The sequence below is a fragment of the Neofelis nebulosa genome, chromosome 3, assembly GCF_028018385.1.
Source record: "Neofelis nebulosa isolate mNeoNeb1 chromosome 3, mNeoNeb1.pri, whole genome shotgun sequence".
Lineage (NCBI taxonomy): Eukaryota > Metazoa > Chordata > Mammalia > Carnivora > Felidae > Neofelis > Neofelis nebulosa.
In genome coordinates this window covers 51,147,286-51,169,528 of record NC_080784.1, presented here as the reverse complement: position 1 = coordinate 51,169,528, position 22,243 = coordinate 51,147,286, and the positions used below count along the sequence as shown (strand labels likewise).

The 22,243-nt window shown below is 38.3% G+C and overlaps 1 protein-coding gene across 5 annotated transcripts in view; it reads left to right on the top strand.

The window, feature by feature from the left end:
- Window positions 1–22,243, top strand: part of FBXO16 (F-box protein 16) — a 55,263-nt gene that overhangs the window by 7,026 nt on the left and 25,994 nt on the right. For 3 of the 5 annotated variants that reach the window (XM_058720778.1, XM_058720780.1, XM_058720782.1), the window contains exons 3-5: window positions 6,055–6,090; window positions 17,463–17,669; window positions 20,780–20,944. In XM_058720778.1, the coding sequence (XP_058576761.1) occupies window positions 6,055–6,090; window positions 17,463–17,669; window positions 20,780–20,944 (408 nt within the window). The remainder of the gene's footprint in view (window positions 1–6,054; window positions 6,091–17,462; window positions 17,670–20,779; window positions 20,945–22,243) is intronic. The other 2 variants (XM_058720779.1, XM_058720781.1) reach the window with 2 other exon arrangements.

Below are 22,243 nucleotides of genomic sequence, written 5' to 3'. Positions count from 1 at the left end.
ATTCATTTTCAAGTTCTAGGAGACTTCCTTTTCATCCAGGGCTCTCTCCATTATTCATCTATATGCCTCCAGCTTCACCTTGTCAGTTCACACTCTCATCACCCTTTGCCTGATGCAGTGCTGTAACCCCTAACTGGCTTCACTCCCTCTAGTCCTACCAGTCCATCTTCTGCACTGGTCCCAGGATGATTTTTCTAAAATACCAAACTAAAAAAATTAAAATAAACATAAATAAAATTTTAAAGTAAAATACCAAGCTAATCCTATTATGTAAAACTGATAACACACCCTGCTCCAAAGAGTAAATTCCAAACCCCTACACATAGCATTGAGGATCTTTCTTAAGTTGACCTCAGCCAACCTCTCGGTTCCTACCCCTGCCACTGCTTCCTCCCATCCTATGTCCAGGCTAACTAAGTGGCCTCCAGATGAGCCATTGTTGCCCCCTCTAAGCACTAACTCCAATACGATTTTCTCTGGAAAGCCTCCTCCTGCTTGCTTTTCTTTGCTCTCATCACTGTTTACCAACTTTCCCACTCAACTGCAATGTGTTGAGTTGAGATTCTGTCTTTTCTCTCTGTATTTCCAGTGCCTGATAACATTCCTGAAGCACAAAAGATGGAGTCAGAATTCAGCCATCCTCCCTGGGACCTCCTTCAACTGACTCTCTTGCCTTCTAGTTCCTAAATCCCTCCTTTCTTAGTCTGGATTTGACCCTTGCCCTCTAAACCTAACTGATGTGCTAATCACTCTGGTAAAGCAAGAGCTTCAGTCCTGACCCCTCCTGTTCAGTACTTTCCTGTTTCTACTCTTCTGGTGTGAAACCTGAGTGACTTTGGGAGACAGATAAGCAGCCAGCACAGCAATCAGAACAGTGAGAAATAAAAGGGAGAGAGACTTTTCAGGAAAAAGATTTTTTAAAAAGTGAGGAAAGAAGAATGAGACATAGAATAAAAGGAGGGACCAGGAGAAACAAAAGGAAGGCAGAGAATGAGAGAGAGAAATCCAGCCTTCATCTGGCCATGAACACAAGTCTATTGGGAGTATTTTTTATTCAGCTCAACAACTGTTTATTGAGCACCTGTTTATAAATGTTCTTAACTTTCCAACAGTTTATATAACAGCTTCTCTGCTTTCCCCCCCAAAAGTTCAATGTTTAGATTTGAAATCTGTTTCCACATAGAATTGTGAAGATTTTACACATATGTGAAAAAGTGACTTGAATTGAAATACATATTTGTTGGATGCCTTGATTTTCAGAAATTTTCTTTGAAAAATTGGAAGTCTTGATCGATTTAGCAGCTATGGAGAAAAAAAGTATCTTAGTTGCCTGATTGCCTGTTGCAGGTTGGTTAACTAGAGAAGCAGACTCTGGTATAGCATATAGAGCATCCACTGTGGAAGGCTTTCTGGATCAGCACTAAGGAAGGGAAAGGAGTAGAGGTAGGTGAGGGGGGAAAGGGAGGAGAAGGGAGAGAAGGTCGCAAGTTTGAGGCCTGGCACTGTAGCCACCAGCCTTTATACTTCCATATTGGGGGGCCTAGCTGGCTCAGTCAGTGGAGCATCCTACCCTTGATCTTAGGGTCATGAGTTGGAGTCCCACACTGGGTGTAGAAATCACATACATACACTTCTACACCGACCATTCAGTAGATGCTAGCTGCCCCATGGAAGAGCCTGACCTTAGACAAAGCAGAGCTCTCAACCTCATGGTTAACAGCCAGCAGCACTCCCCAACAGGTGGAATAAACCCAGGGCAGTGCATCACAGCAAGCATTACATTGTCTTATCTTGGTCGTTGAAAAGCTTTTGTCTAGAAATGATAATTTCTAGGGATAATATTTATTTTGTTCTTTAGAGCTCTCATTTTTTACCGCAAATTACTTTTCGGTTTAGTTAGATTTTAGTTTGGAGTAAAATTATTTTTTTAAATCTTTGCATGTATACACATATGTATGTATTTATATAAATGTGCATAGACACACACATAAAATTTGTATATGGGTATACCAAACTATTAATAGTCGTTTCCCCCAAAGAGGTGGATGGCACTGGGGGAGGTGGTCCTGTAAAATGAAAGCTTTCATTTTTTGCTTTACATAGTGCAATAAAATTACAAATCTTAAAACAATTTTAAAATTATGTAAATAAAAATAAAGAACAGTAACTCGGGGAATTGGAAATTCTGGTTTCAGATCACCGATAATTTCCTGCATGACTTGAATAAGTCATTTACTTTCTCTGGGTTTTACCATCATCCTTTATAAAATGAGTATGTTCAAAAAAAATAAAAAATAAAATGTGTATGTTCGACCAGATTACCTTGGAGGTTGCTTCCAGATCTAACATTCTAACTGTGCAAAAGGTATTAAAAAACAGATACCAAGGATACAGCTGGCCAGAAGGTGTCCACACAATAATTTCAAGGAAAGAAATTCTTCTTTTTTTTTTTTAATGTTTATTTATTTTGAGAGATGGAGAAAGCATGAGCAGGGGAGGGGCAGAGAGAGAAAGGGAGAGAGAGAAACCCAAGCAGGCTCTACACTGTCAGTGCAGAGCCCAGCACCGGGCTTGATCCCACAAACCGTGAGTTCATGACCTGAGCCAAAACCAAAAATCAGACGCTTAACCCACTGAGCCATCCAGGTGCCCCTCTACACTTCTAAAACAGGGCATTTGTCATTAATGACCACTGTAATTTTGAGGTCCTGTTTTCTGTTTTTGTTTTAATTTTGTCTTTCTTCAATTCTGTAGTAATATGTAAAAGACATAACTATTTCAGACTGAAACAGGATCATAGACTTTTTTTTAAGTTTTTATTTAAATTCCGGTTAGTTAACATACAGTGTAATAATTAGTTTCAGAGGTACAATATAGTGATTCAACACTTCCATACAACACTTGGTGCTCATTGGGTCACGGGATTTTAACTTCACAGCAGACTTTAAGCAGAGAGATTGAATTCAAATTTGGGTGTCTAAAAAATAGCATGATCAGCATAGGCAAATGTAACATTTCAAATTAATTTAGGCATTATGATTTTTAAAGGAAGAACGTTTTAAACATACACATTTCTTTGCCATCTAGTGTTTTTTTTAATTTTCTTTTTTTTTTTTTTTAAGTTCATTTAATTTATTTTTGAGAGAGAGAGAGCAAGCCAGGGGAGGGGCAGAGATAGAGAGGAGAGAGAGAATGCCAAACAGGTTCTGCACTGTCTGTGCAGAGCCCAATACGAGGCAAAGCTGAAACCAAGAGTCAGTTGCTTAACAGACTGAGCTACCCAGGCGCTCCACCATCTAGCGTTTTAATTGAAAGTAACCAACATTTCTTTTCAAGTACGGTTTACAAATGTAGTACAGTACATGTTAAAAGGGTGTTCTGAGAAAAACACCTAGTTGCCATCAATCAGTCATAATTTAGGAGCCCCTAAATGTCTTGCTCCTACACTGTAATGATGTCACATGGTGAAATATGTAACTTCAGTGTCAACAGACTAAAATACAACCGTAGGATTTTGACTTAACAGCAGGCTCTGAGTAAACTGTGATATAAACAGACTGCAGTGTTCTGCGAGGAAAGAAGATCCATTTTAATATTTCTATTTTGAGTCAATACTTTGTTTTCCAGCTCTTTAAGACGATGAACCTGATTGCAAATCTTGGGAATGAAGACTTGCTCCAAACCAGAGAGTATAAGATTCTGAGTCTGACTGAGGACCTGACAAATAGCATGTCCCAAATTATATTTCTTGCAAGGGTAGAACAAGAACCATATCTGAGCTTGTCTAGTGGTTTTCCTCTCCCCACTCATTCCCATCCGTTTCTACTTGGGTCTAGATGCCTTTGGTAAGAACTGGATTTGCTTGGACCCGCTTAGACTTGGTCATTGGCTCTCTAAGGACTATTGTTTTAGCCTGAGTGACACTCCCCACCTCCCACCCCATTCCTTTCCTCCTACCTTCTTGCTGACTCTTCTCTCCCCTTCAAGTCAGTGCCCCTTTGTTTCCAAATGCCCCGTATTGTCATTGGGCACCATGATGGTCATCTCATCCTCCTTTTGAAAGGAGGTTGTGGTCTTGGAATCTAACCTTTTCTTATTCCCACTGTAAGGCCCAAGTATGGGCAGCAGTTCATTGTGAAAATAGGGCTGGGAGTCAGGACAGGGGAGACCAAGGTTTAGTGAGGAACCCAGTACAGAGTTGAGCTGAACAGACAGACTGGAACCAGTGATTCTTAAAAAATTATAAATGTAATCCTTCAGGCCTCTGCTTGTCCTCTCTAACATAAGGAAATGAAAAGCTCTTAGGGATTCCTTTTAGCTCTAAAATTCTATGACTTTTGAAGCTTTTTTATTGTTGTTCAATCAGCAGATGCTCGTTGAGGGCCTGCCATGCAACCCATACAGATTGTAGAGAAATCTGTAATCCACATGGGAACATAAAATGACTGGAAGCAACCAGAGAGCCATAGCAAACCCTATAAACCCCAAGTGGAGTGTGGGCTGTAAGTGGAATATGAGTTGAGAGGAGCCAGATCCTTAGATATCAGAGAAGTGCTGGTGCTGGTGACTTGGATTGGGCGATAGATGATTGACAGGCTTTGGTTAGATAGAGGGCGAGAGTCCAGGAAATATTTGAATACAGATTTTTAAATCTTCTGTATTCTATAGGTTCTCTTCTGTTTTCATCTAGAAATCCTGAGTTTATCTGTTGCCATTATTTGAGAGTCCTAATAGCCCAGGTGACAGTTAACAGGGGGAAGGGGAGAAGGGCATTCTTTTTCTTCTTCTTTAATGTGCGAAAAGTGTTTACCTGTGATGTGTGAGATCTTCTGGCCAGGAGCAAAACCGATGTTTCACAGGCCATGAGGTTTCTGTTGGACCGATTATTTCAATTCTTATTTTCCTATGCCCTTTGAAACTAGAGTTTGAGAGTCTAAAAAAGGAAGGAAAGCATTATCTGTTAGAACATAAAACCAGCTCCTCACTCTCCTCCGCAAAAAGGGAAGAAATAGGCCTTAGCTTCTCTCCAAGGGGGAACATTCTTACAGGGCTGGAAAATCTAGGCAGTGCTAAGAGGAAGGGAGAAACATCAATCCCAATTTTGAAAGCTGCCAGTGGGGGTGTGTGTAGGAGTGAGAGAGACATTCATGTCTGCTCATGACTCTCCCTTGCTTCCTGTCTCCATAACTCCCTCCTCTGCCACACATTCTCACATCAGTCTCCTTCCCTCATTCATTCTAATGCACACATGACTCCTGAAACCAATACTACACTGTATGTTAACTCATTTGAATTTAAATAAATTGATTAAATTAAAAAAAAACAATACACACATGACTGATGCTCAGAAAAACACCTCTGCGCTAATATATAAATCCATCCACATTGCACTGATACATCCATAAGGATATTCATTATCCAGCAAACACAAGTATCTGAGTATCTGTAATATGCTTTGCACTCTATACTGGAAATGTAAAAAATGGATCAGACGTGGTTTCTGTACTAAATAGTCTATAATAACAAACCTATACGGATAAACACTGACTTGTATGTCCAGAGGTGTACATAAACACATTTCTAAGCCCACAGACATTTCAGTGCAGGTACACCCACTGAGGGGTGTACATACCAAGATATAAAAACAGAGCTGTTCATTCATAAATTTCACAGGTTCTCGTACGGTTGGTATTTGGGGGAGGATCTCTATTTTCCTGTTTTTCCTTTATCAGGTCTTTCATCTCTTTTCAAATTCTAAAATTGATTTCACTTTACAATTCCATTCTTTTCTTATTTCTTGCCTTTAAAAAAAAGGATTACTTTTTCTTTAAGATGAATTATTCCCCATGGATAAACTGAAAAAAATGATACCTTCCCCAAGTTAAAAATAAGTAAAGTACCCTCTCAGGAATGAAATCTGTCTTTTTATACTCAGTTGGTACAGTCAAAAGACTGTCTATTTTTATTTATTGATACTTTAATGATGTCTTTCTTACAATGGGTATTTTGAACCATGAAATATAAAACCATTCCATTCTTTTTTATTTATTGCAGGTATTTGAAGAAAGAAGAGCTCTGCTTGGAAAATGGGTAACCATTCAAAATATAGTTACTTGAATATTATGTTATGTCACATTATCATAGAGCCCAAAGAATTCAGTTTGAACATAAACATAACTGAACACTTATTGCCTGAGAAATTTAACTGGTACCATCTGTGTGAATCGGTTAGGGTTCTACACTCATGAAGTAGGGTTCCATCTCTCACAAAACAGCATTCAGAAAGGTGAGTTGGGATATGAGACGACCACTTAGTAACCAGCACGGTTCATCCATTGAGCTGCTTAGCATCCATCTACACCCTTCTGCCTCTATTTAAATTTCCAAAGGAAAGCTGTAACAACTTTATGCTTTTATTTAACATCAGTCGTTACACAACTGAAAACTTTCTCACCCTTTCCTCAAGGGAGACACAGAGTCCCAGTGGTCATTGTCCTTCCCTGGGTCATGATCAAACTCTAAGCGGTGTTTACTACTCATCAGATTCCTCTCTGAGCCCCACCTGTCTCTACCACCCAAGAGAACTGAAAGCATACAGTCATGCCAAAATGTGTACATGAATGTTAATAGCAGTATTATTCCTAATAGAGTGTAAATACCCAAATATCCATCAACTGATGAATAGGTAAACAAAATGTGGTCTATTCTTTTTTTTTTTTTAACTTTTTTAAAATGTTTATTTTTGAGAGAGAGAGACAGAGCATGAGTGGGGAGAGGAGCAGGGAGAAAGGGAGACATAGAATCCTAAGTAGGCTCCAGGCTCTGAGCTGTCAGCACAGAGTCCAATGTGGGACTCAAACCCACAAACTGTGAGATCATGACCTGAGCCAAAGTCATATGCTTAACTGACTGAGCCACCCAAGTGCCCCAAAATGTGATCTATTCTATGGTAGACTATTATTCAGCCTTAAAAGGGAAGGAAATCCTGATACCTGCTACCACATGGATGAACTTTGAAGGCAATATGCTAAGTGAAAGAAGCCAGACACAAAAGGACAACTATTGTATTGATTCCACTTATATAAGGTACCTAGAGTAGTCAAATTCATAGAGACAGCAAGTAGAATAGAGATTACCAAGGGATGAGGACTTATTATTTAACAAGTACAGAGTTTCAGTTTGGGAAGATGAAAAAGTTCTGCAGATGGATGGTGGTGATGGTGCATTACAACAGTGTAAATGTACTTAATGCCACAGAACAGTACACTTAAAAGTGGTTAAAATGGTAAATTTTATGTTACATTTATTTTGCTAAAATTTTTTAAAGGTAAGAAAAGTTTTAAATTTTTTGAAAGGTAGGAGAAAGGAATAAAGTAATGATACATGCTACAACATGGATGAACCTTAAAAATAATATGCTAAGTAAGGGGCACCTGGGTGGCTCAGTTGGTTAAGCATCCAACTGTGGCTCACGTCATGATCCCGTAGTTTGTGAGTTCGAGCCCCATATCAGGCTCTGTGCTGACAGCTCAGATCCTGGAGCCTGCTTTGGATTCTGTGTCTTCCTCTCTGTCTCTGCCCCACCTCCCCCCTCAAAAATAAATAAACATTGAAAAAATTTTTTAAAAATAATACTATGCTAAGTGAAAAAAAAACAGACATAGAGGCCGCATACTGTATGATCCCATTTATATGAAATGTCCAGAATAGGCAAATCCATAGAGACACAAAATAGATTAGTGGTTTCCAAGAGCTGGGGAAATGACTCTAATGGGTACAGGCTTTCTTTGGGGAGATAATGAAGATGTTCTGGGGCCGCCTGGGTGGCTCAGTTGGTTGGGCATCCAACTCTTGATTTCAACTCAAGTGGTGATCTCATGGGTTTGTGAGATTGAGCCCCACATGGGACTCTGCCACTGATAGCAGAGCCTGCTTAGGATCCTCTCTTTCCCTCTCTCTCTGCCCCTCCTCTGCATGTGCTCACTCTTTCTCTCTCTCTCAAAATTAATAAATACACATTAAGAAGAAAAGAGGGGCATTCACTTTCAAATATCCCCTCTCTATAAGGAGAGCTTTTCTACTATTCTTCTTTTCTAATCTTATACTCTGTTAAACTTTTGCCTGCTGCTCAAAAAAAAAAAAAAGTGTTCTGGAAATAGATAGTAGTGTTGACTACACAACCTTCTGAATACACTAAAAACCACTGATTTGTAAACTTAAAATGCCGAATTTTATGGCATGTGAATTATATCTCAGTTTAGAAAATAAATTAGGATTACTTAAAAAAAAAAAAACTATCTGGGGCACCTGGGTGGCTTAGTAGGTTAAGCGTCCGACTTCGGCTCAGGTCATGATCTCACGGTTCGTGGGTTTGAGCCCCGCATCGGGCTCTGTGCTGACAGCTCAGAGCCTGGAGCCTGTTTCAGATTCTTTGTCTCTCTGACCCTCCCCTGTTCATGCTTTCTCTCTCTCTGTCTCAAAAATAAATAAATGTTAAAAAAAAAAAAAAAACTATCCTTAGATTTCTCTAACTCTTGTTACATGTAATATACTTGAAATACCCCATTTTTAAGCATACCGCTAACACTTTTTCTGTAAGAGAGCATCTCTGACTGGAATGTAACTGGACAGGATGCCCTTTCCTATGAGTTACTGAAACTCATTTTCCTAAGGAAAATAGAAAGTTTTAGCCTGCTAAAACAGCCTAAAGTTCTTAGGAAAGTTCGGGCTGCTATAACAAATTACATAGATTGGATAGCATATAAACAGCAGAAGCTTATTTCTCATAGTTCTAGAGGCTGGGAAGTCCAAGATCAAGGCATGGGCAGATTCAAGTCTGGGAAGATCCCACTTTTTGATTCATAGATGGCCTCTTTTCACTGTAGCGTCACATGGCAGGAGTGGGGAGAGAACTCTCTGGGATCTCCTTTTTAAGGACACTAATCTCATTCATGAAGGCTTTATCCTCATGACCTAACCACCTCCCATAGACCCCACCTCCTAGTACCATCACCTTGTAGGTTAGGTTTCAACCTATGAATTTTGGAGAGCTACAAACATTCAGTCCATTGCACTAAGACTAACATAAATACTATGTCTTAATGTTCTTATTTGTTTTAGTTCGTCACCAATTCTTTTTTGTGTTGGTCTACAAGCTCCTGTCTAGGATATTTATTAGCCTAAGTACATTTTTAAAACTTGTATACATAGTATATCTGGAAGGATACACAAGAAAAGAGGCAACATTGGTTTCCCCTAGGGAGAAGGATGAGTCTGGGACAAGGTGGAAGGGACTCCTTTAGCTGAATAGCCTTTTGTACCTTTTGATATTTTTAATCATATGAATGTATTACCTATTCAAAATAATAAAATTTTATAAATATGCTAAAAATTAAGAAATTAAAAACACCAAAATTTTAAACCTAGCAGAGTTTTTCTCATATCCTATTTACATTTTAAACATTTTATTTTATTCTTTTTTAATTTTTTTTTATTTGATGTTTATTTATTTTTGAGACATAGACAGAGCATGAACGGGGGAGGGTCAGAGAGAGAGGGAGACACAGAATCTGAAACAGGCTCCAAGCTGTCAGCACAGAGCCCAATGCGGGGCTCGAACCCACGGACTGTGAGATCATGACCTGAGCCGAAGCCAGTCGCCCAACCGACTGAACCACCCAGGCGCCCCTCCTATTTACATTTTAAAACTAACTTCATACTTGTCACCAACAACTTAAAAAAAGGCTTACTTAGAATAACTGTTTTTACACTATCATTCCAGTGGAAATCTCTGAATTAATATAACCAAGGCCAGTTCAGCCAGTATTTGGTGTGACCAGCTTTTGAATGGTTGGTGGGATTGCTGGTTGTTAAGTATTTTTAATATCACCCTGTATAAAATTCAAGGTCTTTAAACCTTTAAAAATATTTTGTTTATTCTTTTCTTTTACCATAGCTAATAGAAATATATTTGCAAAGATCACTAATTATCTCTCTTCTCCAATAGACTAGTTTATATAGGGAGGGCATAGTTCTGTATCTTGCTCTTTGTACATTTCTTGACACACCCAGACATTTAATAAATACTTTCTAAATGAATAAGTGATAATTACTGGTTTTTCTCTTTTGTCCAACATCAAACTTATACCCCGAATTTACTATGTCATGTGGTAGTCTATATACCTCCACAAAAGCCACATGAATTGAGTTTGAGGGGATTATTTCCAATTTGCCCTATTAATTTTCTATCTCCATTTTAGATTTTTTTTGTTTATGTTTCAGGAAAACCATGAGACTGATAACATAAGAAATGCAGTGCCAGGGTGCCTGGGCAGCTCAGTCGGTTGAGCGTCTGACTCTTGATTTCAGCTCAGGTCATAATCCCAGGGTTGTGGGATTGAGCCCTGAGTTGGATTCCACACTAAGTAATACTTAGCATTACTTAGGCTTTTCATTATAGGGATCAAATATTGGTTTTAAAGCGCAATCTAGTATTAGAAGTAAAGTCATTTTTAAAAATAATCTGGACTGGGGTGCCTAGGTGGCTCAGTTGGTTAAGCGTCCAACTCCAGCACAAGTCATGGTCATATGGTTCATGCATTTGAGCCACGCATCAGACTCTTTGCTGACAGCTTGAAGCCTGGAGGCTGCTTCAGATTCTGTGTCTCCCTTTCTCTCTGCCCCTCCCCCACTTCTGCATGTTCTCTCTCGAGCTCTCTTCCCTCCCTTCCTCCTCCTCTCCCCCCCCCGCCCCCTGTCAAAAATAAATAAATAAACATTAGAAAAATTTTAAATAATCTCGTCATTGTGAAGTAAGACATAATATAAAACCTATCCAATAATAGTCCAAAATATATTTGGCCATAGAATGTCATTTTTGTTCATACATAAGTGCATAGTCTTATCTGATATTCTGTATAGTAACAAACAAAATAATTAAGAGAAACAGCAAACCTATTCTACTTTACTGCTCCCTGCTACTACTTAATCCTTTATGTCTTAAATCTTCTCTGCCCTTCAATCCTTGTTAGAAAAGGCAATTGCCTCCCAAGAAAAACAACTCTCCAAAACAAACAGAACTATTTTGGTTGAAAGGAAAGCATCTCAAACTTTTTCTCGGCTTCTGCATTGTTAACAGGAATAATAGGGGGAAGCCTGGCTGGCTCAGTCAGTAGAGCATGTGACTCTTGATCTCAGGGTTGTAAATTCAAGCCCCATGTTGGGTGTGAAGATTACTTAAAAATAAAATCTAAACAAACAAACAAACAAACAAAAAGAATGTGTTAGAAAGAATTTGAAAAAAGTAGATGGCATCACTTTTAATTTGCTGGCAACAACTGTAATCAGAGCTGAAATTCAAAAGAGAAACAGGAGAAAAAATTTTGTAAATTGCATGATAGGTAAAGATTAATATCTAGGATTGTAAAGCATTTCTACAAATCAATAAGAAAAATACAGATATTCCTATGGGATAATGAGCTAATAGAAGAATGAGAAATATACAAAAATATACAAATGGCCAAAAAACTGAAATTAGAGAAATACAAATTAAAACAATGAGATTCCCAGCCCCTCCCTTTGCCTATGTGACAAAAATTAAGGAGATAGATAATATTCGATATAAGTAAGGATTTATTGGAGAGTAGGAGGATATGCTTAAACACAATTGGAGGGACTGTAAAATGGTGAAGACTTTTAAAAGACAATTTGACAGGATCAATTAAAGTTTTAAAGGCAAATGTCCTCTGAACCTGTAATTCCACTTCTGTGTTTCTGTACTAGAGAAATATTCACACAGGGCATGAAAAGGCATGTTTTGGAATATTGCAGTTGGTTTGTTTTTGGGTTTTTTTTGGTCTTTCTTTCTTTCTTTCTTTCTTTCTTTCTTTCTTTCCTTTCTTTCTTTCGTATTGGAAACAACCTAAATGGTATTGGTAGTAAATTGAGTATGTAGATCGTGGTATAGCTATAATGAATGGATAAATGAGAAAATGAAAATACTATGAATGAATGAGAAAACAATATGCTCCAGGTTCATTACATATCAAGTCATTTATGGCTATATCTGTTTGTTTGTTATTTTTTATTATTTTTTAAAATATTATTTGAGAGAGAAAGACTGAACAGGGGAGAGGGACAGAGGATGAGGGGGAGAGAGAGAGAGAGAGAGAGAGAGAGAGAGAGAGAGAGAGAGAGACCGAGACCATCTCAAGCAGATTCCATGCTCAGCACAGAGCCCAATGAGGGGCTTGATCCCACAATCCCAGGATCATGAACTGAGCCAAAATCAAGAGTTGGATACTCAACCAACTGAGCCATCCAGGTGCCCCCTGTTTGTTTTTTAAACTGCTTAGCAGTATCCCACAGGATAGGTATACTCTAATTTACTTAAGTGTTTCCTTATTGATAGCTATAAGTGTATGCAAATGCATAGAAATGCACAGCGGTGGGTACCTGGGTGGCTCAGTTGGTTAAGTGTCCGATTTCAGCTGAGGGCATGATCTCATGATTCATGGGTTCCAGCCCCACATCAGCTCTGCACTGACAGCTCAGAACGTGGAGACTGCTTTGGATTCTGTGTCTCCCTCTCTCTCTCTCTGCCCCTCCCCTGCTATGCTCACTTATGTGTGCGCGCTCTCTCTCTCTCAAATATAAATAAACTTAAGTGGAATTGCATGGTGGTTATTTCTGGGGAATGGGATGCAATGAGATGGGGAGGAGCAGTTACAGAGGATTTTCATGTTTAATTGTATATGTACCTGTTTGAAACTTTTTAAAGGTTTATTTATTTATTTTGAGAGAGAGAGGGTGGGTGCACAAGTGGGGGACAGGCAGAGAGAGAGAGAGGGAGAGAAAGAATCCCAAGCAGGTTTTGCCCTGTCCACACAGAGCCCAACATGGGGCTTAATCTCATAAACTGTGAGATCATGACCTAGGCTGAGATCAAGAGTTGGATACTTAACCAACTGAGCCACCCAGGCACCCCATGAAACTCTTGAATAATAATGTATCCATACCTTAATTGTGAAAGTCAGTTTTTGGTAACAGGACTCAGAAACTCAACCAGATTGGGACAAATAACCAATAAGCAAAAAATAACAAGCCTTCTTCATTTTGTACCCCCACTCACAGTAAACTTTTCTTTGCCAGTCTGTGTGAGGTGAGTGGAAACTGATGGCTGTAGCAACTGTCCTGATGTCCTGCAACTGCATTAAGAATCCTTGGAACAACTACTCCAAACACAGGATTTTCACAATTCTGTTAAGTCCAGAAAGCCCTGTAAAAAGGCATTAAAATAATTATAAAATATAATTGTGATAGAACATAACGTAACATAATTGATTTAATGTAATATAATGTAAACAAAGGAACTAACTGTGAACTAACTAACACCATCTGTGTGATACAGGATGGGAGAATGGTCCTAGCTACTCCCCAAATTTCACATATTGGATCCCTGGCTACAATGTTATGGGTATTTTTACTTGAAAGGAGATTATCGAATTCCTGGACAATTAACTCTTCCGTGGATTATTTACTTTTTGGATTATTCCTAGCACCTTTTAAATTCCAAAGGGATTTCCCCCAACTGTGAAGCGTTCTTCTGAGTCATCAACCCACCTTCAATTGGTAGGAGTTCAAGGAATGCAAATTCATTTTGTATTAGCCTAAACAAACACAATTAGAAAGGAAAATCCCTCGAGGCAAAAAACACCTATCAACGCCAGATATAAATTACCTTTGACCATTATAATCAGGGAAATAAATGAGAAACCAATGTAATTATCTTTTTAATCTCTAGAGGAAAATGTTTTAATGTTTTCTTTTATAGATTTCTTCAGCACTTTATAATCCTAGTGTTCTTTTACATTCATTTTAAATCACTGTTATTTAAGCTGAGCTCATTCTCTTTTTGTGGGCAGAATGAAAGTAGATGAGCTAACCTCCGTCATTCTAAATGTAATTCCCATCCTTGCCAATGCACAGACATAATTTTATGCTTTTTAATTTAATTGTTTGCATATATATTCTTTTTACACTGATTTAACCCACATACTCATTATTTTTAACATCACTTTGATATTTTATAATAAGCTGCCATGTATAATGAGTCATAAATCCTATTAAGAATTTTATACATAGATTATTTAATCCTCACAACAACCCTACCATTTAGATATAATTATTCCTAATGTATAAATGAGGAAATTGAGAGGTTGTTAGTGGTGGAGCTGGAATTTAGTGATTTATTTCCAAAGAGTACTGGAAATAATAGAATACTGGAAGTAAGACTTCCAATAGTCTCATTACCAAAACCATCATCAATCTGTAATGCCATCCTCTATTAGGCATTTTTGATTATTTCTGATTTTGTGCAGTGATAATAATATCTCATGAAAAATTTTTTTGTAACCATAATCATCCTGGGTCCCCATGTGGCTCAGTTTCTACAGAACCACAGAGCACTGCCTGTAAGTCATTTTAAAAATGAATTCCAATTTTCACTTTGTGTCTCAAAGGAAAATCACAGCAGAACCAGTTTAAAACTCATAGCAGTACTTCTCAGGTCTCCTTTTGTTAAACAACAGAAACTCAGCCGAGTAATTTAAAAGTTCAAATTGGCTTTATTGAACAATTTGTAAATCAGGCAGCATCCTATCTAGCAAACAGGAGCTCCATCAAGCTGTAGAAAAGGAAAGGTTTTTAAAGGTAGAGAGGGAGCCTAAAAACAAAATTACTAGCAAAGAATGCATTGTTTTAGGCAAGGTTTTCTTCCTAAGTGGAATGGAAGGGATCCATCAGTAAATTGCCTAGTACTAACCGGGAAATTCCATGTTGACTGGTTAAAGTTATATTCCTGGGGATTTTATGATATGCAATTAGGTTAGGTATTAAATCTTGGTTTGCTGAAGTGGGGCCCTTAACATAGGTGACTCCATTTTGGTACTGTGGTTTTCTAGTTAACACCTTCCTTCATTCCTCAGCTCTCTCGTTCTCTAATTGCTATCTAAGGCAATGAATGACTGTCTGAACCCCCAAACCCCCAACAAGCCAAAACCTTACTGCTTTTCTTTCTCTTCACACTTCCCCTTTGGTTCTTTATTTTATAGATCAATGCAGCTTCTCAGGCATGGTCCTTCCCCTGGCCCCAGTCATTCTGGTCTGGCTTCTCTCTCTTCATTGTAATAATCCATCCCAAAAGGAAAGAAGTCCTGTATTGTGAGAGTTGGAAATATGGATTGTGCAGAAATAGGGATAGGAGAAATCAGGGAACACTCACACACGAATAGATTTTTATTCATTTATTTGTAAGTTGAGGTTTTGGGCTTTTTCTTCCCTGCCATGAGCACACCATAAAGGCCTCTACAGGAGTTGTGTCTTGACAATGTCAGGATTCCAAACTCAATGACAATTCACTACCCATTTAACTTGGCTTCATACACGTCACACAAAACAAAGCATAATACAAAGTCACCCAACAAAGAAGATACAACAGGGGGCAAGAAATTAATGAACCAAATGTGAAGTCAGTCAGTCCCTAAGTGCACAGTTAGGGTGAAGGCCACGGTCCGGTCTAGGTCATCTCTCAGCTCACACTGCTTATTATGTTCAAAAAGTGGGCATCTCTGTTATGTTCAAGATCAATCAGTAGGGGCCTTTGGCAGCATTTGCCTTTCAAATATGGTCAGAAGTTGAAGGGTTAGTGTCTGGAGAGTCTGACAGTTTGCCGTAGAAATCCCCCCTTTTGAAAGGAGTTTAATTGGGGCGTGTGGGTGGCTCAGTTGGTTAAATGTGCGACTTCAGCTCAGGTCATGATCTCACAGTTTGTGAGTTTGAGCCCAGTGTCAGGCTCTGTGCTGACAGCTCAGCTGCTTCAGATTCTGTGTCTCCCTCTGTCTCTGCCCCTGCCCTCCTTGTGCTTTGCATATCTCTCAAAAATAAATAAACATTAAAAAAACTTTTTTTTTTTGAAAGTTTAATCAGTCTTGGGCCTTTGCAGGCCTCTTCTGGTTCTAGTGATTATCAGCTCTTGGTTCTTCCAGGTTCTTATCAGTTCTTAGCACTTCCAGTCTGTGCTGGTTTGGGTGAAATCTGGTCTTAGCTGCAACACCCTTCGCTGCTTATGTCACTGTTTGACAGGAGTGACTCTATCTTGCTTATTACATTCACCCTCCTGTCCTTGAATTGCAAACTGAGATTCCTGGGTCATTAAATAGATCTATAATAGTGAATAGTTTTTGATTAAGAAGTATTCTTGCCAGGGTGCCTGGGTGGCTCAGTTGGGTAAGCTTTCAACTCTTGATTTCAGTCCAGGTTGTGATTGCATGGTTCATGGGATCAAGCCCCACATCGGGCTTTGTGCTGTTGGTGTGGAGTCTGCTTGGGATTCTCTCTCTCCCTCTTTCTCTGCCCTTCACCTGCTTGCATTCTCTCTCTCAAAATAAATAAGCATTTTTTAACTTTAAAAAAAGAAGTATTCTTGCCAGTTAAATATAAATACATATGACTATAATGAAGTTGATTTGTCATGCTTTATATGCCTTTTTAGGTAGTGTATTTTATGATTACAACTAAAGTTCCTTATAAAATTCTCATTACTTTATGATGACTATAATAAATACCTATACATGATATGCAATAGTATACAGAATACAGGTAGCCCCAAACTTTCCTATTTCTCTTCTCTAATGGGCTAAGGAAAAAAAAAGACAGATTTAGACTCTGGTAAACTGACTCATTCAATTGGTAGATGTTCCCATAAGAGCCTTTCTCTGGGTTTTGGCCAGCCCTCAAATTCTTACCTTTCATCAGTCATTGATCTTGGAACTGATTAAGGGTTATCTCTGGGGAAAATTATGAAGTAACCAAAGCTTTTGTTTGGCATGCCTCCAGATTACTCTGGCATCTACTTCCTGTCTCTGGCAGTCTTTTTTCCAGGTCCTCTTATTGACATTTTCTCTCCAATCAATCATTTACACATTACTGGGGCTTTAACCCAATATACTCCCCTTCTCAGGGATATTTGCATATTTTACCTTATCTCCAATTGTGAGTGCAAAGCTTTGTTTCTGATCCTGGAGTTTGGCACTAATGAGCTAATATAGAAACTCTGGTGGGAAAGGGGCTGCCCAGGTGCCTTCTCTAGAAATTGTATCTTTAAGTATATATTTTCTCAGTTTACAAATATGGCCAGCTCCCAACTTACTGATCTTATATAACGGCAAGTTCTGAGGTCGAGTGCACTTCTGTGTATGCACTCAGGTCTTGTACACGCTTGCATGTATAAATGTGAGAAAGACAGGTAAGTGGCAAAACATCAATTTACTAATTAGGGGAAGAAGTACATGCTATTCATTAGTAATAAAATATGAAACTTACTTTCTCTGCCATTCTTCTCTCTTCCTCTAATGAATCTCTGGTATCAGACTGAACCTGGAGGGTTTTTTCTTTCTTTTTTCCAGTTTGACAAATGGACAGACTCTCAACGGAGAAGAATCTTGACAGGCCTGTTAGAACGTTGCTCCCTGGCACAGCAAAAGTTCTGCTGTCGAAAGCTTCAGGAAAAAATTCCAGCAGAAGCTCTGGATTTTACTACCAAGCTTCCAAGGGTGTTATCTTTATACATCTTTTCTTTCCTGGACCCCCGAAGCCTTTGTCGTTGTGCACAGGTAAAGGCAAAGAATTAGTGTCCAACATTTTATAGTTATAGCCTAGAAAACTCTAAAATGAGAAGGAAAAAAAAAACACATGCACAAAACCAAGAAATAAGATGAGATGGTCAATATGTTTAGTCTATATAGTTTGAATTAATCCCCATCTTCTTTGTACCTAACTCTGTATTTAGTGCTCAAAAGTAGATAAAAATAATGTAAGACACCATTAGTATCCACAGAATAGTATCTGCTGGTTGGGGAGACAGATACACATATATGAAAGGGTTCATCAGCAGGATAGTCTTACAGTGCATAGCATACAACTAGGATAAAATTCTAAATTGTATGGTACAGCGCATTCATAAACAGAAGAGCTCAAAATAAGGTGCTAATGAGATATGTACCAAAGACTATGAGAGTAAGAGTTCAGAGTGAGTAGACATGCTTCCAGCGGCATTGGAAAAGGGGCTGCTGTTTTTTTTATAAGTAAATCCACCATGTATTAAAGTATACTTCAGTCACTTATGAGATAAACTAGTAGCCATTTTATTAAGTGTTTCCATAGAGGTTTGTAACACTAGAAGTTACTAGTCACCATGCATTCACATATGTGTAACATGTTAACTTTAGTTTTTAGTATATGTGCTGCCGAAGCGAGCACATTAACTTTAGTTTTTAAAGTTAAGAAGATGGATGCAGTAAGAAAGATGAATTAATAAATGGTGTTAGGACAATTGGGCAGCTATCTGAAAAAAGTATTCTAGTAGGATAAAAGATTGGTATGAAATCAAAGGAAATCATAAAGTACTCAAAGAAAACATAAGGAAGGAGGGCTTTGTGAGTATTCTATAATACCAGAAGCTTTTAAAGAAAATACACAATTTAGGGGCACCTGAGTGGCTCAGTCACTTAAGCCTCCGACTCTTGATTTTGGCTCAGGTCATGATGTCACATGAGTTTGAGCCCCTCATTGGGCTCTCCACTAACAGGCTTTCTTGGGAGTCTCTCTCTATCCCCCCCCCCCCCTCAAAATAAATAAATAAACTTTAAAAAAAAAAAAAGAGTATCATATAGCTATATGATGAATTACTGTGGGGACATTAGAAAACATGTTTTCAAAACACAAAGATGCTTATAATATGTAAAATGAAGAAACACAATTTAAAATTGTGTATATAGAGTTTCCCAATTTTGTTTCACAATGCCTAGAAAAAAGAAAAGAACTCTGTCAGGTTGTTAATAAAGGTAATCTCTGATTTTGGGGTTATGGGTATTGTTTTTCTTTTTAAATGATTATTTTATTTTATTTTATTTATTTAATTAATTTATTTTTTTTTTGAGAGAGAGAGAGAGAGAGCGAGCACACAGGGGGAAGGACAGAGAGAGAATCCCAAGCAGGCTTCAGGATGTCAGCGCAGTCTCTTTCTTAGGACTCAATCTCACATGGGATCACCACCTGAGCCAAAATCGAGACACTTAACTGACTGAGCCACCTAGGTGCCCCGGGTATTATTTTTCTTTAAACTTCTTGGAATTTTTCAAATTTTGCACACTGAGACTGTTTTCATTTGAGGGAAATGTTATTTGAAATCACTAATCCTATCATATATGTGTACCATATGTCAATCTTACAAGATCCTGGCATTATGTTTTTTTCCTAGCACTGACTGTGAAGAAAACACAGGCAGTTGTTCTTCAGCTAGATTTAAACAATGTCATTGCAGTAAAATGAGCTTTGAGTTGTTTAAAAAGATGGAGGCAGGAAGGGTCTGATAATTTCGAAAGCTCCTACCCTCCTACCTACTCTTCAATTTGCCTCATTCCTGTCTACCTTAAAAACAAGCAAAAAAAACACCAAAGAGCAAAAACAAAACATACAAAAACCTTATCTACCCCCGGGGAGTGGGGGAGGGAGGGAAAAACTTAATACCCAGGTCAAAACAAGATGTAAGGAAAATAAGGGAAAGAGTGAGAATTGAGATTTTTTCTCCTCATCCCATCCCTCCGAAACCCCACCTCTCCACTGAATTCTGAGTTAATGAACCATATGGGGATTAAGGTTGCTGTTGTTTCATTTCTGCATTGAACAAAGTAGATGTGATTTCTGTTCCTGCCTGCAGGGCTCTGTCAGCTTCTCTACCCTTTTTCATTCTTCCAGCTCCTGAACCTGTTATTTCTTGTAATTGTGCCCTCCCCTCTCCTGTTTGTCTCCTCTTCAGCCCAGAAAACAATGCTAAACATAATGGAACTCAGTATTTGGTAGATGGAAGGAGGAAGAGAGGGCTAGATAAATGGATGGATGAATATTATAGTGTTCTGCCTTTGTGTGTGTGCTCAAAAATTATTAATGACTTAATCTTGAAAAAGCGACTAATTTCCCAAGATTGAAATTTAGGTTTGAAGGTTAGATGTTGTCTTTGCGACTCTTACAACACGACACAGAACCCCTGGGCTGAACTTTATATATGAACTAGCTTTCAGCAAGACTTGTTCAAAATCTGAAGTAAGTTACTATAAATACTGCTGCACCATAGTAGGGTCATCTCCAACATTTGCTGGATGGTGAGAATGACCAGAATGCCATGGGAATGGAATGTAGAGAATAAACAGTGTATGCTCTATGGAATCTTAAAGGCTACAACGGGCACACCATAAGATATCAGTAATTGCGTTCTGTTTATAAAATTTCTATTTAGTTAAATCATAAGAATGGGGGGAAAATGGAATACCAAAAATGAGTAAATAATATGCAGACCTGAGTTTCTATAACCCTCCTATAACTTTCATATGAACTTCTAGGAAGTTCCAAAGTCTATTTGAGCCACGGTTGCCTTGTTTGCAACATGAGAGTAGTAATAACACCTACCTCCTTAGGTTGCTGTGGGGATGGTTAATAGGTACTTAATAAATATTAGTTGACTCTGAATCTAAGTGTGATTTAACATTTACAGAAAATCCTCCTGCCTAGGTAGAGAGCATTTCAGGTAGATAATTATTTAAGTTGTGATTTGGAGGAAAAGAACAATAGAGTTATCTCAGGTCCAGGGTGACAGCTCAAGACCTAGAAAAAATGGGCATGTAAACTGAGTTAAGTTTTTTTTTTCTTTCCAATTACTTTTTTTCAGGTGAGCTGGCACTGGAAGAACTTAACTGAGCTGGATCAGCTCTGGATGCTCAAATGTTTACGATTTAACTGGTACATCAATTTCTCTCCAACTCCCTTTGAGCAGGGTATATGGAAGAAGCACTACATTCAAATGGTAAAAGAACTTCATGTTACCAAGCCTAAGGTACATTTGGGACGAAAAGCAACAAATATACAAATATCAGCTATTTAGGAATACCAGAGGGGAGATGGATGGGGAGGGGGCGGGGAATAGGTTAAACAGGTGATGAGGATTAAGGAGGGCACTTGTAATGAGCACCTGGTGTTGTATGTAAGTGTTGAATCACTACATTGTACACCTGAAATGAATATTACACTGTATGTTAACTAAGTGGAATTTAAATTAAAACTTAGGGGTACCTGGGTGGCTCAGTCGGTTGAGCGCCCGACTTCGGCTCAGGTCACGATCTCATGGTCCGTGAGTTTGAGCACGGTCTGGCGCTGTGCTGACAGCTCAGAGCCTGGAGCCTGCTTCGAATTCTGAGTCCGCCCTCCCCTGTTCTCACTCACTCTCTCTCTCTCTCTTTCAAAAATAAATAAACATTAAAAAAACTTTTTTTAATAAATTAAAACTTAAAAAAAAAAGGGAATTCCAGAACTAAGACTAAATGATCAAACTTGAAGTTGGGGAGGGGACTTGGTTGAAAGGAAGTACACTATTAGGTCAAAATTTTCCTTTTCTGAGAACTTGATAGCCTTGTTCAAGACATCCATGCTAGTTGAGAGTCCTCATGGGACACTCCCAAAACCACGGTTCCACCCAGGAGGCTAGGACTGCAGAACTCCTCATTCTGTTCAGATTCCTGGATTTCTGTGTCTCTGACTCACACACCAAGCAATTCTGACACTGAGACTCTGTGGAGAATGTGCAGTATTTGCTATCAAAGGGTCATGAAATTTTACTTTATTAATTCAAATTTTCTGATTCTATCAGGTGAGCTAAAGTTTATTTGTGTATCATTTACAATGAAAAGTTTTCCAATAAATCTGTAATTATGGAAATGAGTAATGAGTATACTAAAGTTCTTTTTAATCTAGAAACTAAGCAATGTAAAGCATTTACATATGATCATAAAAAGTAAATAATGCAGGAATAATTTTTCTAGTTGTTTTGTCTGCATTATAACCAATGTTTATGTTCATTCTTATAGTCACAGTTAATTAGATAACTCATGGGAAAATTTTATGAGCCTTTTCTTTATGGTGTGATCTATACACATGCAGAGTTGTGCATCGTTTTGTACAATAGATAAGTTCCTGAAAATTATGTGTAAATTAAATTTTTTAAATGATTTTTAAAACCACAGGGGTATCATATCCTGTGAAAAAATTGCAGTGAATCCTTTTAAAATTGAAGAATCCTTTTGAAAGATGAATAGTCAGCTCCTAACTTGTTCATTTAGGTTTAGTTTTATTGTTTTAA